Source organism: Poecile atricapillus, chromosome 8 (assembly GCF_030490865.1).
Source record: "Poecile atricapillus isolate bPoeAtr1 chromosome 8, bPoeAtr1.hap1, whole genome shotgun sequence".
NCBI classification, from domain to species: domain Eukaryota; kingdom Metazoa; phylum Chordata; class Aves; order Passeriformes; family Paridae; genus Poecile; species Poecile atricapillus.
In genome coordinates this window covers 26,693,576-26,708,544 of record NC_081256.1, presented here as the reverse complement: position 1 = coordinate 26,708,544, position 14,969 = coordinate 26,693,576, and the positions used below count along the sequence as shown (strand labels likewise).

Genomic DNA, 14,969 nt, shown 5'->3' with positions numbered 1-14,969 from the left:
TCAGCACAGCAGCATCCACAGAGCCTCACTGGTCCTCCCTGGACAGAAAATTACCTGTGGCTGGAGCCGGAGCCACACCGGGCAGGAGAATCCGTGCCCTGGGTGCCACCAGCCAAATGAGTCCTGTCCCTGTTCCCTGGCTCCGGGAGCTGGGAAAGGCTCCCTGGCTGAGGATTGTGCTGCTGGAGAGCCCTGGGCAGCCTGGGCATGGGCAGCCACCTCGGGAGGCAGCTCTCCCCAGGAATGTTTGTTTATTGCTTTAGCACAGGCTGACAACACCACAACCCCCACTAACCCAGCATAATTGAATATTCATCTCCTGCGAATTCCATTAATTCTGAGCTTCTTGTTCGCAAGAGCAAAATAATTGCTGTAATTTCATTTCAAAACCCAAAGTCAATAACCACGAGTCTGTCATTTCTCTGTGCTTTCACTGAGGAGATACGCTGCCTGCTCCGTGATCACTGCTAGAACAGCACATTTATTTGTGCATTTCTCTGCTAAAGCCCATTTGCTCTAAGTGGCCCAGTTAACACCACCAGAGAATCCTTTGCCCTGATTTTAAACAGCCTTTTAAAACCCTGCATTAATTTAAAGAGGAAAATACAAATTAAATTATGTGGTTTAGTGCACGTTAGTGTTCCCCCTCCCCCCTGCCAAAGGTTCTGCATTTTTTTTGAACAGCCCCTAAGGAGATGTGTTTTAATATTAATCAGTGCTAAAAATTTAAAAAAAAAAATCAGGTTTTGCCCACTAGAGAAAAGCACAGGAAAGGGATGAAGTTTAAACACGTGGCACTGGGACCTGGCATGCAGGGCAGGCATGAGGAAGCTGTTTGTCGTGGGGCTGTAAAAAGCAGGTTTCATGTTTTCTACACAACCTCCAACGTGACAGAAGGCTCCGTATCTGACCTTTCTTCTCTCCCCCTTATCCTCTGGTCAGGGTTTACCAGAAATGCCATTTTCTCACGGAAGAGCAGCTGCTGTTTGAGAAGTCAGGGTCACTGGGCAGTTCCCCTGGCTGGGGGCTGCTGCTGGGGCTGCTGCTCAGGGGGGCCAGGGGAGCCCTGGCACCGCTTTGTGCCACTCTGCTGCTCGGGATGGGATGGGATGGGATGGGATGGGATCCAGGGATGGGATGGGATGGGATGGGCTGGGATGGGATCCATGGGATGGGATGGGATGGGATGGGATGGGATCCATGGGATGGGATGGGATGGGATGGGATGGGATGGGATGGGATGGGATGGGATGGGATGGGATGGGATGGGATGGGATGGGATGGGATGGGATGGGATGGGATGGGATGGGATGGGATGGGATGGGATGGGATGGGATGGGATGGGATGGGATGGGATGGGATGGGATGGGATGTGATGGGATGGGATGGGATGGGATGGGATCCATGGGATGGGATGGGATGGGATGGGATGGGATGGGATGGGATGGGATGGGATGGGATCCAGGGATGGGATGGGATGGGATGGGATATGGGATGGGATGGGATCCATGGGATGGGATGGGATGGGATGGGATGGGATTGATGGGATGGGATGGGATGGGATCCATGGGATGGGATCCATGGGATGGGATGGGATAATGGGATGGGATGGGATGGGATAATGGGATGGGATGGGATGGGATGGGATGGGATGGGATAATGGGATGGGATGGGATGGGATGGGATGGGATGGGATGGGATGGGATGGGATAATGGGATGGGATGGGATGGGATGGGATGGGATGGGATGGGATGGGATGGGATGGGATGGGATGGGATGGGATGGGATGGGATGGGATGGGATGGGATGGGATGGGATGGGATGGGATGGGCAGGGATGGGCTGCAGCCTCAGAGCCTGGACAGGGATGGGCAGGGCAGGGCACAGCTGCAGCCTCATGGCTGCTGCCCCAGAGCAGCAGACACAGCCGTGTGTCAGGGACATTCCCCAGAGTGTGACCCTCACCCCCATGTCACCAGGGACAGCCACAGGCCCCGTCGGGGCTGCTGGGACAGGGGGACCCCGAGCAGACACGGCAGAGCAGGACACACACACCCCATTGTCTCCAGAAATGGCTCCCATAATTAGACCTGACAGTTCACATAGAATTAGTTCACTGAACCACCAGGTTTTGACTTCAGAGATGTGATGCCATGATTTGGGCAGTGCCTGGGCAGGATGATCCCTGTACTGAGCCCCGGCCGTGGCTGCTCCTCTCGGCTGGAGCCAGGCCGAGGGGATTTGGCAGCGCTCCTGAGGCAGATCCCTGAGCCAGACACATGAAGCCTCATTAGCACCTGTAGCAGGGAGGTATTTATTGCCATTAAGGCAGTGTGGAGTGCCTCCCTGCCAGGCACAGCACAAACACAGCCGCCACAAAAGCCCTGCTCCCCTCTGCTCAGCGCTCCCTCATCACTCACACGGTGTGAAACCAGCTGAGCAAACCAGGCTGGGCTGAAAACAAGCAGCTCGCTGGCTCTGCCTCCCCTCCTGGTGCCACTGCCAGCACCCAGGCAAGCCCCAGGGCTGGGGCAGGGGCAGGGCAGCACCTCTGGGACAGTCAGCATCCCATCCCTGGAAATCACAGAATCCCAGACTGAATGGGAGGGACCCCAAAGCCCCTCCAGTGCCACCCCTGCCATGGCAGGGACACCTTCCACTGTCCCAGGCTGCTCCAAACCCTGTCCAGCCTGGCCTTTGGCATTTCCAGGGATCCAGGGACAGCCCCAGCTGCTCTGGGCACCTGTGCCAGGGCCTGCCCACCCTGCCAGGAATGTGCCATTCCTGCCCAAAATCCCATCCATCCCTGCCCTCTGGCACTGGGAGCCATTCCCTGTGTCCTGTCCCTCCATCCCTTGTCCCCAGTCCCTCTCCAGCTCTCCTGGAGCCCCTTCAGGCCCTGCAAGGGGCTCTGAGCTCTCCCTGGATCCTTCTCCTCTCCAGGTGAGCACCCCCAGCTCTCCCAGCCTGGCTCCAGAGGGGATCCAGCCCTGAGTGGCTCCGGAGCTCCTCTGGATTTGCTCCAGCAGCTCCAGGTCCCTCCTGTGCTGGGCCCCAGGGCTGGATGCAGCACTCCCCATGTTGGGGTTGCTGCTCCAGGGCTGTCACCTCCTGCTCCTCCTGCCTGTGCCCATATTTTGGGCTAAATTAGAACTTAATTCCTGTCTGTCGGGCTCTCAGCAGAACAGGGTCAAACATCTCAATCTACAGTTTGCAATGGAATTGTCAGGCATGGGGGAATCACTCTGCCAAGGGAAACCCAGTGAGCTCTGGGCCAGGGTGCTGCTTCTGGGCACGAAGGATGGCTTGTTCTTCAGAAAACCCCCAGACACAGAATGGTTTGGTGTTGATCCTTATCAGAACCATCCCTGCAGCTCTGGGAGCGCAGTTCTTTTACCTGCCCCATTTCTAATTGATTTTACTTCATTTAGAAATCAAGGCAGCAAAGGAAAACTGACAGGGGAGGTTTTGCTTTCCCACCCCCAGTTTGCCATGGTTCTAAATCAGCGCTGATCTTGCCCCCCTCTAAATACGAGACATTCAAATCAATCATTAATAGATTTAAAAGGTTTGTACAACAACAACCAGACTCACTCATGTTTGAACATTAACAGATGTATTTTTCCTTAACAGTGGGTTCTTTTAGTCAAATTCTAGAGGTTATAAAAAGGATTATCTATGCCAGTCATTTTTTTTTTCCAGTACGTTTTTAGACTGGGCTCATGGAATAAGCTCCTGAAGCTCCAAATTGAAAAGACAAAGGTTAATCCCTTAAGAGCTGGATAAACAATCATTCATTAAGGGCTGGAAAGCATTAGCACAGGGCAAGCAGAGGCTGAAGGGCAGGAGGGGGAGATGCACCTGCAGCAGGCACTGGCCTCACCTGGCTGTGGGGCCCCAGTGCCAGCAGGGTGCAGCGGGCTGGGACTCGGGGCACAAACCAGATGAGTTTATTTGTGTCTGGAATTTCAGCAGGGAGGAGGGAACGTGCCCCCCCAGCACTGCAGAGCTGCAGCTCCTGCAGCCCCAAGCACAGCTGCAGTGTCAGAGGCTGCCCCTCGTACTGGGAATGGCCTCGGTGAGGAGTGCCAGGGGCTCTGCCTCCCGTGAGGGCTCAGCTGGCATTTCTTTGTCCTGCAGAATTAGCTTTAGGGGGTTTTATTTCAGGTAAATAAATGTGATGTGTCTGTGTTAGTTCCTTGGCATCACCTCCTTCCTCTCCATCACTGGGAGCTGCTGAGTCTCACCTTTGTCTCTCCTGTGCAGACAGAAGTGTCCCTGAGGCCAGGGTGGAGGTGCAGGCAGGTGCTGTGTGACAGGAGAACATTCATCTGCTGGGCTTCAGCCCCGAGCACTCAGCTCATGAGAGACACGAGAGGAAGCAGCCAGGGCACCCCGGTAATGAGGGGTGACTGTGCCCCACACTGAGCTCCCCGGGGAAGGAGGACAGAGCAGCTGGGGACACAAAGCTGCAGCATAATGAGGGATGGAACAATAGCTGGGGAAGGGATAAAGAGCTCTGCCTGTGGAGAGAGCAGTGCAGAGGTGTCGCTGAAGGTGCTCCTGCCCCCATCTGCTTCAAACCCGCTGGAAGAGAGCTCAGAAAAGGGGGCTTTCAATGCACACTTTAAACTCCTGACACTTCTTTGTCATTACTGCATTTTCAGATATTCCAAAAATAAAATAAAAGCGAGAATTGGCATCAGGCTAAAAATCCAGGATTCATTATGTGGCAGCACAAAACTGAACAATTTAATTTCTCATTTCCATGACCGGTGTTTTTGAGGCCCTTCCCTGCCCTAATTAGAGCCTTGGGGCAGGAATGGGAGGGAGTGGGGGCAGTTTGCAGGAACACAAACCGATGTGAGGAGTGGACAGGCAGAGCTGGTGCCAAGGGCAGGAAGGGAACGGGGGCACTTGGGTTCCACCCCGGCAGCGAGGGATGAACCACGGGCAGGAATCGCCCCTTCCCTGTTCTGGTACAGAGACAAAGCAGGACTTTGGGTGCATTAGACAAGCCCTGAGGGATCATTGCTGGGATCTGGGCGCAAGCAGAGCTGATCCCGAGGGAAATGTGGGCAGGGAGAGAAGGAGAGTGGAAGGATGGCAGCTCCAGAGGGCTCCAGCACGTGGGTTTGGAAGAGTCACCTCCACAACGTTGGATTTGAGGTCACAGCTGCCCATGGAAAGGCAATACTCTGGGCTCTCACCTCTCACTACATTGCTGCCCTCTGATTTCATTGTCTTAGCTTTAAAAAACTCTCTCAGATCAGTTTCAACATCATCTTTATGAGTTTAGCACCTGAAACTGTGCCTGATTTTAGCTGTTTGAGGTTTTGAGGGTTGAGAAGACTTATTTTAACCAAGGAGATGACCTGATCAAAACTACACTAAAACATCAAGAAACAATTTTGCCAATATTTAAACAAATATCAAAAGAAATCTCAAAAGGGAAATTTAATTGAAAATCCAGTTTGCTAATATTTGCTAAACATCAGCAGATGATGCTGGCTGAGAGGTGATGGTGATGCAATGACAGGTATTTTCTGAGCTCTATTTGTCTTCCTCTGTCCCAGGCTTGGCTGCTGCCCTCATTTGTGGCCACATGAGGAGCTTCACAGGGCTGGAAGGAGGCACCTGCAGGGTCCCACTGGTGCCTCAGTAGTGCCCTGCCAGGCAGCTGGGTCACAGCTTAGGGCACAGCACCCCAGAGCCAGCGCCACATTCATTCCCCCTATGCATTAGGTAGCAAATTCTTAATTGAAATATTTAACTTTGTCTCCCCTGGTATGTGATCTTCAGTGTTTCTGACCTGTTTGTCTTCTTGGCCATTTGGGGCAATTGTATAATGTGAGTATTAATGCGCTATCAAACTGCCTCAGCAGAATTGTCTTTCTTGGCCAGGAGCTGAACAAAGGAGCTTTTCAACTGAGAATAGTAATTTCAGTTTAAAATGGCAATGTAGGAAGAAGGCAAGATTGCTCCCTGCTGTAATTAGAACAAGTTTTCCAGGATCCTGTGTTATCTTTAGACTCTGGAAGTGTAGTTGCTCTACTAGGAATAATAAGTCACCTCCATTAACTCCAATTATTGCTGTGCTGTATTGCTATCACAAACCATTTGCATATTCTGGAATACAGAAGGGACTCCAGAAAAGCTTCATTATCCTTGTTGGTTTATAATATTGATAAGGCAAAAAGGGAGGAGCAGAGGTGCAGCATTCAGGGCTCTGGGGCTGTGAGATTCCCCTGGACACTGGCCTGGGCACTCTGCCTCCCATCTCCTGTCTCCTGAGCACAGCTGCCACTGCTGAGAGCAGAGTTATCTCCTGTTCCCAGCACACCACCGTGCCATTCTGCCCCCAGAGCTCACACCCTGCTGGGCTCGGGCTCCCTGGGGCACACACGACAACATCTAATTAATTAACCCAGGAACAGCTTTTGTTTTCAAGACAGCAAAATGTCAGCTCTGACATAAAAATGCAGAGAGGAGCCGGCTCCTCTTGTGCTGGAGGGGAGGGAGCTGCTCCCCAGGCCACAGGAGGGCTGGAGCACAGCATGATCCTGTCACCCCCTGAACTGTGGGGTGACAGTCCCAGGGACAGCCGCTCTGCCAGGACAGCAACAGGACAGAAACACCATCAGAGCTTAGAGTCATAGAATCACAGGATCATTTCGGCTGGACAAGCTCTCCAAGACCACCGAGTCCCCCTCCCACTGCCAATGCCACCGTTTGCTCAGGTCCTCCAGTGCCACATCCACAGGGCTCTCAAATCCCTCCTGGCTGGGGACTCCACCATTGCCCTGGCCGGCTGTGCCGGGGCTTTTGGTGAAGAAATTTCCCCTCTTTTCAGCCTCACGGTCCCCTGGCACAGGCCGGGTTGGTTCTCCCGGTGTTCTGAGGGAGCAGAGCCCAGCTCGCCGTCCTGCCGGGAGCCGCGCAGGGCGAGCTCGCTTCTCCCGTTCTCCGGCGGGCACATCCCGGCTGGGCTCGGACCTGCCCCGGCCAGCCCTGCGTGTCCTATCTGCCACAGACACTTGGGATTGTCCTTATCGCCTCCCGAGCTGCCATTTCGCCGCTTGTTTGCCGGGGAAAGGCAAAGAGCGGCGGCCGATCCGGGGGAACATCGCTGCCCGCTCCCCCCGCACACGAACCCATCCCGAACCGCAGCAGCTCCTGCCCCGGCCCACGGAAACCTGCCCCTCACAAGGGGAAACGGGAACACTGGCAAGTATTTAAAATAAAATAAATTGTATTTTGGGCTCCCTGTGGAAAGCCTGCAGGGTGTATAAAGAGTGCAGAGAAGAGATGCTGTCTTCTGACACGTGAAGAAGGAATAAAGGAAGCTTCGGGGACCGAAGAAAGTGGTAAAGTGTTGTTTGACCTAAAGAGTTTCCTGAGGTGCGGCAAATGAAGCTCTCCAGAAGCCAATAGATAGGTCACAAGCCAATTGAGGTAAAATGTGAAACAGGCATTTTTGCAGCAGGTGAGGTGTCCTGTGATGGGGAGTTGGGAGCAGCTCAGTCTCCAAGCTCTGCTCACCCCCTGAGCTCTGTGCTCGCTCTGCAATCTCTGTGCTCAGCAGCAGCACTCCTGAGGTGCAGCGTGCCTTAGATCCTATGTGTATATTTATAGATATTTTCCCTCCCCATGAGCAGGCGTTGTGATGACCATTTACAAGGTCACCGGCTCTCAGCCTGCAGCTGGTCTGGGTCCCTTGTATGAACAAGCAGCCTGTACCAGCACACCCTGAAATATTGACATCTGAGTCCTCCTGACAGCCAGCAGCAACAGGTAGAAACAGCTGGATTCAGGAGCAGCCTGTTCCCTTCACACTCCCCCACACCACAACAGCTCAGCACTAATTGGACTGACTGGGAATTTCCATTTGTGCTCCAGCACACTCTCGTTCCTCGTTAGGGATAGATCATCCGTTTGGGTTAAATCAGCTGTTAACGGAACAAAACATTCAGTTTAATGGAAATCAGTGGTATAAAATCCCAGATTTTGCAGAAAGTGCATTAAGAGGCAGAGCTGGAAGGAATTCATCTCCAGCTCTACCAGACAGAAACCAAGTCAGCTCCAGGCATATGCTGGAGCGATGGAGGGAAAGGTGCTAATGCAACATGCTTCATGTTGTGCTCCAAAATAAGAACAGCTCGGCACGGCAAGCAGGAAGGCACTCGTTTGCTGGCTGTGGGAGAAGGCATGGAACAGTGAGGCTGAGAAAAAAATCTGCCTCCTTCTTTACTCATGTGTTTGGACCTTTTGCAGCTGAAGCACTGCAGCCAGAATGTGCAAACTGTTGTAGCCAGGATGTGAGATCTCCATTCCCAGTGCCAGCAGGCTCAGAAGGGCCGTGCTGAGGTGCAGGCTGCCCGTGAGGACAGGGCTGAGCTGCCTGGACAGCACAGGCTGCTCGGCTCCAGGGATCTCCTGTTGGATACTGCCGGGGCAGGGAGGCAGCTTGGTGCCTGTGATCAACGTCAGCCACCGTCACAATGTCAGCCACCATCACAACCAGTGTTGTGCTTGTGTTCAGCAGCCCACCCTTCCAAAGAGCCACTGGAAAATGAGGTGACACTCAGGAAAAGGTGAGAGGGATGAGTCAGGTATCTTGGAAATCCTGCCCTGGCATGGAAGACTAAATGAATTGTCCAATTGTCCAATTGCTCAAATCTGAGCTTGGAGTGTTTAGAAACAGATCAAGAGTACTGCAGCTGAGGGATGGCAAGGATGGATGCAGTACAGAGCACTGCTGCCTTCAGGTATTTGCAGTTCTGTACCCATCCTTCAGCATGCACACTGGTACCTCAGGAATGTCCTGCCAGTGCAGCTGTCACCTCTCCATGCAGCCACGGATTCCCCAGGGGTGTCTCTCTGTCATGTCAGCAGTGACAGTCAGTGCAACCCACAGGTGCCTGGGCAAGTGCAGCACACGAGGAACATCCTCATGGCGGAACATCATCCTCATGGAGGAACATCATCCTCATGGAGGAACATCATCCTCATGGAGGAATATCATCCTCATGGAGGAACATCATCCTCATGGCGGAACATCATCCTCATGGAGGAACATCATCCTCAAGGAGGAACATCATCCTCATGGAGGAACATCATCCTCATGGAGGAACATCATCCTCATGGAGGAATATCATCCTCATGGAGGAACATCATCCTCATGGAGGAACATCATCCTTGCAGCAGAACATCACCCTCATGGTGGAACATCATCCTCAAGGAGGAACATCTTCCTCCCAGCAGATCATCATCCTTGCGGTGGAACAGCCTCCTGCCACTCTGGCAGCGCTGCCAGCACGGCAGCTCCCCACAGCCTGTGCCAGCCTTTCCTGCACCTCAGCCTGGCTCTGGCACCAGCACAAAGCCCAGGAATGCCTCCTTCCCCGGCAGCTACGTGCTCCCAGAATTGCTGCTCCAGCCCTTTGTCTTTCCAGTTTGGATTTACAGTGCTGCTTAGGTGACTGAGGGAAACAGGCTGGAGTTAGTTCATAGTGCATATTTACCGATGCTATTGGCACGGCTTCAGCATGACTCAAAATTTGCTCAAGACAGGAAACTCAAGGAAGCTGCCACGATAAGCTGCAGTGAGCAGTGGCACTGAGAAGTCACAGTGAAACGGCTCTTACAAAGAGATAGGGAAACTAAAAGGTTTCTCCTCTACTAATAGCATGGGTTTGCATATTTTATTACTGTTTTACACAAGAATCCAAGCCCTGCATTAAAAGAAATTCTGCTTCAGGTCGTGCAGCTGATTCATACAGAGGAGCAAGATGGCTTTTCCCTAAGCTGGCGTGGTAGGCTTGGTATCATTGTACTGCATTTGCCATGTGTCTGCCTCGTGGGCTGGGTGTTTGCTTTCCTGGGAATGTGAAGACTCAGGATTCGCTTTTTCGGTGCTCTCAAATCCTAGAGGGCACCACAGAACAGCTCTGCAAGCCGGGCTCGCTGTACAACATGGATTTTACAGGTGTTACACGTCTTTTTCGTTTTCCTTTCTCTTCACATTCATTTTGTATTAAAATTTAAAATAATCTTAAAGTACTGAATAAGCAGTTGTTAGTGGATGAATACAGAAGGGAAGGTATTATATTTACAAAACTGAAGCTGTTGCTTTGACGTTGTTGCTTAAGTTGCCCCAAAAGTGAAGCCAGGCTGGCGACTCCATCTGCAGCCACTTGCATATTCCCACAGGGGTACAATATGCAGCTGATTTCCCAATTAAGCTTTCCCAGCAAAGAAGTTTTATAATTTAAACAGACTCAAAAGTTTGAGAAATGAATACATATTCATGAAGGACTAATAACACTCTGTCTAGAACACAGCTTTGAGCTGAGAGCAGCTCTGACTGGCTCATGTCTCACCCACCACACTTAGTGAAAATGGGAACGAGGAAGAAATGGCTGAAACCAGCAGATTGTGTTTTGCCAAGACAATAAATAATAACCGTATTCTGACTCAAGTGCCAAATGTATAGCGCTTAATTAGAGGTCAGTAGAGCATATTTCTGCTCAGCTGTTCCATTTACAGCAATTAACATGTTCGTGTCACTTAAACTGGGTTGCAGAGCAGATTTCAAAGGGTTGAGTGAAAGCAGGATCGGGGAAGGGCCGTTCCACCTCTGGCAGCAGCTCGGGAGCAGCACCCTTGGCAAAGACGTGGGACAGAGAGGTGGCAGCCCTGGGGCAGCACCACCCTGCCCCATCCCTCCGAGGGATGCCCCATCCCTGTCCCATCGCTGCGGGAGCTGAAGTGACGCTGCCCCACCTCCGTGAGGTGACCGTGCCCGCGGCCAGCGCTCCCTGTGCGACCGCCGGGGCTGGGCGGCGACACCGCCAGACACTGCTGCCCGTGCCCGGGCTCCGCGCCCGCCTCCTCCCCGGCGCGGTGCTCGGTGTGACGGTCCGGGCTCGATGTAGAGGTGCGGTCCGGCCCGGTCCGGGCCCGGTGCGGCGGTACCGGGGCGGGGGCAGTGTGACGGTCCGGTCCGGTGCGGGTGCGGCGGTACCGGGGGCAGTGTGACGGTCCGGTCCGGTCCGGCCCGGTGCGGGTGCGGCGGTACCGGGGGCAGTGTGACGGTCCGGTCCGGTCCGGGCTCGGTGCGGCGGTACCGGGGCGGGGGCAGTGTGACGGTCCGGTCCGGCCCGGTCCGGTGCGGGTGCGGCGGTACCGGGGGCAGTGTGACGGTCCGGCCCGGTGCGGGTGCGGCGGTACCGGGGGCAGTGTGACGGTCCGGCCCGGTGCGGGTGTGGCGGTACCGGGGGCAGTGTGACGGTCCGGCCCGGTGCGGGTGCGGCGGTACCGGGGCGGGGGCAGTGCCGGTTCCACGCCGTGCCCGCGGCAGCACCGCCCGTGCGGGGGCGGTGCGGGGGGCGGCGCAGCGGGGCCGAGCCGCGCCTCGTCCCGCCCGGCTCAGTCCGGCGGGGCCGGCGCTCCGTGCCCGCCGAGGGGCCGCGCTCCGAGCCCGCCGGGGGTTCCGTGCCGCCGGCCCGGCCCTGCCCGGCCATGGGCGCCGGGACAGCCGCGGCCGGGACGCCGCCCCCCGCGGGCGGGCGCTGCCGGCGGCGCGGAGCGGCGAGCGCGGGCTGAGACGAGGAGGAGGAGGAGGAGGAGGAGGAGGAGGCGGCAGGTGGGGCGGCCCCGGCAGCCGGGCTGGGGTGCGGCGGGGCCGGAGGTGGCTCGGCGGGCGGAGGGAGCCGGGCGGGCGGCGGGACGGGGCGGCAGCCGCGGGGGCGCGGGGTGGCTGCGATTGCCGAGGGGCGCGGGTGGCTTGGCCGCTCCCTGCCCCCGTTCGGCCCCGATCCTGCCGCCGCCCTGTCCCTGTTCCCGTCCCTATTCCCGTCCCTGTTCCCGTCCCCGTCCCCGTCCCCGCGGTGACACGGCGTGCCCGGATCCCCGGGAGCGGGGCGGAGAGCGGAGCGGGGCCCGGTACCGCCGCTTGGAAACCGCCGAGGAAAAGAAGGGCAGGGCTCACCTTCCAGCTAGGTTTCCTTTGCTCTCTTATTTTTTCAGATGTGTTACAGTGCCTGTAGAGACTTCGTCGCTTCGCCTCAGACCTATGTGACTCTGGGGAAAGGATCATGACCGAAGTCCTTCTCTCTGCTGCTCTGAACGGAACTGAACCCAACCTGTTATCCAGCAGCGGCTGGTCTGCGGGAAACGTCACCACCAAGTGCTCCCTGACCAAAACCGGCTTCCAGTTCTATTACCTGCCCACCGTCTACATTCTGGTCTTCATCACCGGGTTTTTGGGCAACAGTGTGGCTATCTGGATGTTTGTCTTCCACATGAGGCCTTGGAGCGGCATCTCAGTTTACATGTTCAACTTGGCACTAGCCGATTTCTTGTATGTCTTGACTCTGCCCGCCCTCATCTTTTACTACTTCAACAAAACGGACTGGATCTTCGGAGATATCATGTGCAAGCTGCAGAGGTTCATCTTCCACGTGAACCTGTACGGCAGTATCCTGTTTCTAACCTGCATAAGCGTGCACAGGTACACGGGAGTGGTGCACCCCTTGAAGTCGCTGGGGAGGCTGAAGAAGAAGAACGCGGTGTACATCAGCAGCCTGGTCTGGGTCCTCGTGGTGGGCGTGATTTCTCCAATACTCTTCTACTCGGGAACAGGGATAAGGAAAAATAAAACCACAACGTGCTACGACACAACGGCTGATGATTACCTGAGAAGTTACTTCATTTATAGCATGTGCACCACAGTGCTGATGTTCTGCATCCCCTTCATAGTGATTCTTGGTTGCTATGGGCTCATCGTGAAAGCTTTGATTTACAAAGATTTGGACAATTCTCCTCTCAGGAGAAAATCCATTTACCTGGTCATTATTGTGTTGACGGTCTTTGCAGTGTCTTACCTTCCCTTCCACGTGATGAAGACCTTAAATCTAAGGGCCAGGGTGGATTTTCAAACCCCAGATATGTGTGCCTTCAACGATAAGGTTTATGCCACTTACCAAGTGACGAGGGGCCTGGCCAGCCTCAACAGCTGCGTTGACCCCATCCTTTACTTCCTGGCAGGTGACACCTTCCGAAGGCGGCTTTCCAGGGCCACCAGGAAATCATCCAGAAGGAGCGAACACAATGTGCAGTCCAAAAGTGAGGAAATGACTCTCAATATTTTAACAGAGTATAAACAGAACGGAGATACCAGTTTGTGAACAAATGCAGAAGATTTGGGAACGGTTTGAAAATATCCTCCGCTTTGAGGCAGTAGGAGACTGTAGGGCTTACAAGTGTGTGAGGAAAATCTACCAGTCTCAAATTCTTTTTTAGATAAAGCCTCATTTTCTGGTCTTAGAAAAAGCTTAACGAAGTCAGTGGAAGAATTTTAATGGAAAATAATGTGTCAAAATTCAGCTTTCCTTCAGTAGTTTCATTTATTTCTGACTTGTGTCAGATAAAGTAAAATGAAGTAAATCCCCTAAAGGAGGAGAGCGATCCAAGTGCATCTGGTTTAATGACTTAGTCTCCCACGTTTGAAAATGTTCTCAGTCAGCCTGTCTTTAAAAATAGGAAATAAAAATAAGAGCAGTATCTTGTCTTCTGAGGCTCAGTCACAGACCAGGCTTTCTGCTCACTCGCTGTTGTACTCAAGGATTTAAATCAAAGTCACGATGCAGTTATCATTTTCGGTTTTATTATTTTTTCATCTATAGTGCTGATAATTACTCGATAGTTTGGTGGCATTTATGGTTCAGTCCTCTTTCAGTGCCGGTGTTCTAGTCCAGGTAGGCTGTACTGGTGTGTGCATGGTTGTGCTTTGGGACGGGCTGTTCACGGCGAGCCCCTCGGCGGCCGAGGCTCCGCGGTGCCGGGCCCTGGGCACCGCGGGTGTCCCCGGGGGCCGCTGGCACCGCGCTGGAACCGAGCTGGGCGCGCTGGGAGCGGCTGGGCCGGCAGGGAACGCGTGCTCCACGAACCTGCCTCTGCTAGCTGAGCGCTTCTGCTCCTGCAGGCTCTGCAGATAGCACGGGAGCCGTGTCCCGACAGCAGTCACTACTAAAATGGATGATATAAATGGATTATATATATATTATATATTATATATATATATAGAACAGTGATTGGGGGGAATTAATTTTTTTTGTACTTTGACAGATAAATTACTGTATTAACAAGATGTTGCAATATACTACAGGCTAAATCCGGCCCTTTACTATAGATCTTCTCCAAATGGGGAATAGTTCTTCCAAAATTAGCCAAACTGCAACATTGTGTAACACAAGAGCTAGTGATCAGGCACAGATGAAATTCTACATGGGCAGTCTCACTCGTTTCTCATATTTTTAATAAATGTGTTTGGAAATATTTTGTGCTAAAAGCGGTATAAAAGCATGCTCTGAATTATGAATTTAGTGTACAAAATTAAGTTCGATGTAATCCTAAGGGTGATTTTTAACAGATCTTTGTTCCTCTGGTCTGCATCATAAGAGTAAAATATTCATATTTTACTTACCAATTTCCAGTGGTTGGTTACAAATGAGAGTAGCTCTAGTTATTTTTTGACAACATTGTTAAGCAGCTTCTGTTCACATGTACGGCTTCCTCTGCAGAGTCCCTATTTATTGAACTTATTTATTAGAATGCTAAATGTCAAGTTTGTAAAGTGTGGTTCTCTGTGGTCATACTCAGAATTGGGCATTAATGGAAAATTGAAGAGCATGTTTCAATCACTGTAATACTGTGTCTTCTAACAGAACATCTTTATAATAAACTCAATTCCACCCTGACTATTCACTGCTGATATGTAACCTAGTGATAAATTAAACTACTGATTTATAGCCCAGAGGTAAATGAAACTAAGGAAGAACCTCTTAAAGCAATGTGGAGAGCTCATTTAGCCCTATGAAAAATGTAGAGGTAGTGAAGAAATCTCAAGGAAGGGTCAATTGCTAATTAATTCTGACTGACAAAGCCTGTGGAACAGCACAGACTAT

At 53.0% G+C, this 14,969-nt stretch overlaps 1 protein-coding gene across 1 annotated transcript; it reads left to right on the top strand.

Annotated features, from left to right (window-relative positions):
- The first annotated feature begins 11,517 nt into the window (after positions 1-11,517).
- On the top strand, positions 11,518-14,763 carry P2RY1 (purinergic receptor P2Y1). The gene is made up of 2 exons (XM_058844187.1): positions 11,518-11,647; positions 12,031-14,763. The coding sequence occupies exon 2, from the start codon at positions 12,099-12,101 to the stop codon at positions 13,188-13,190; it is 1,092 nt and encodes a 363-aa protein (XP_058700170.1). The 5' UTR covers positions 11,518-11,647; positions 12,031-12,098; the 3' UTR covers positions 13,191-14,763.
- Positions 14,764-14,969: the final 206 nt, after the last annotated feature.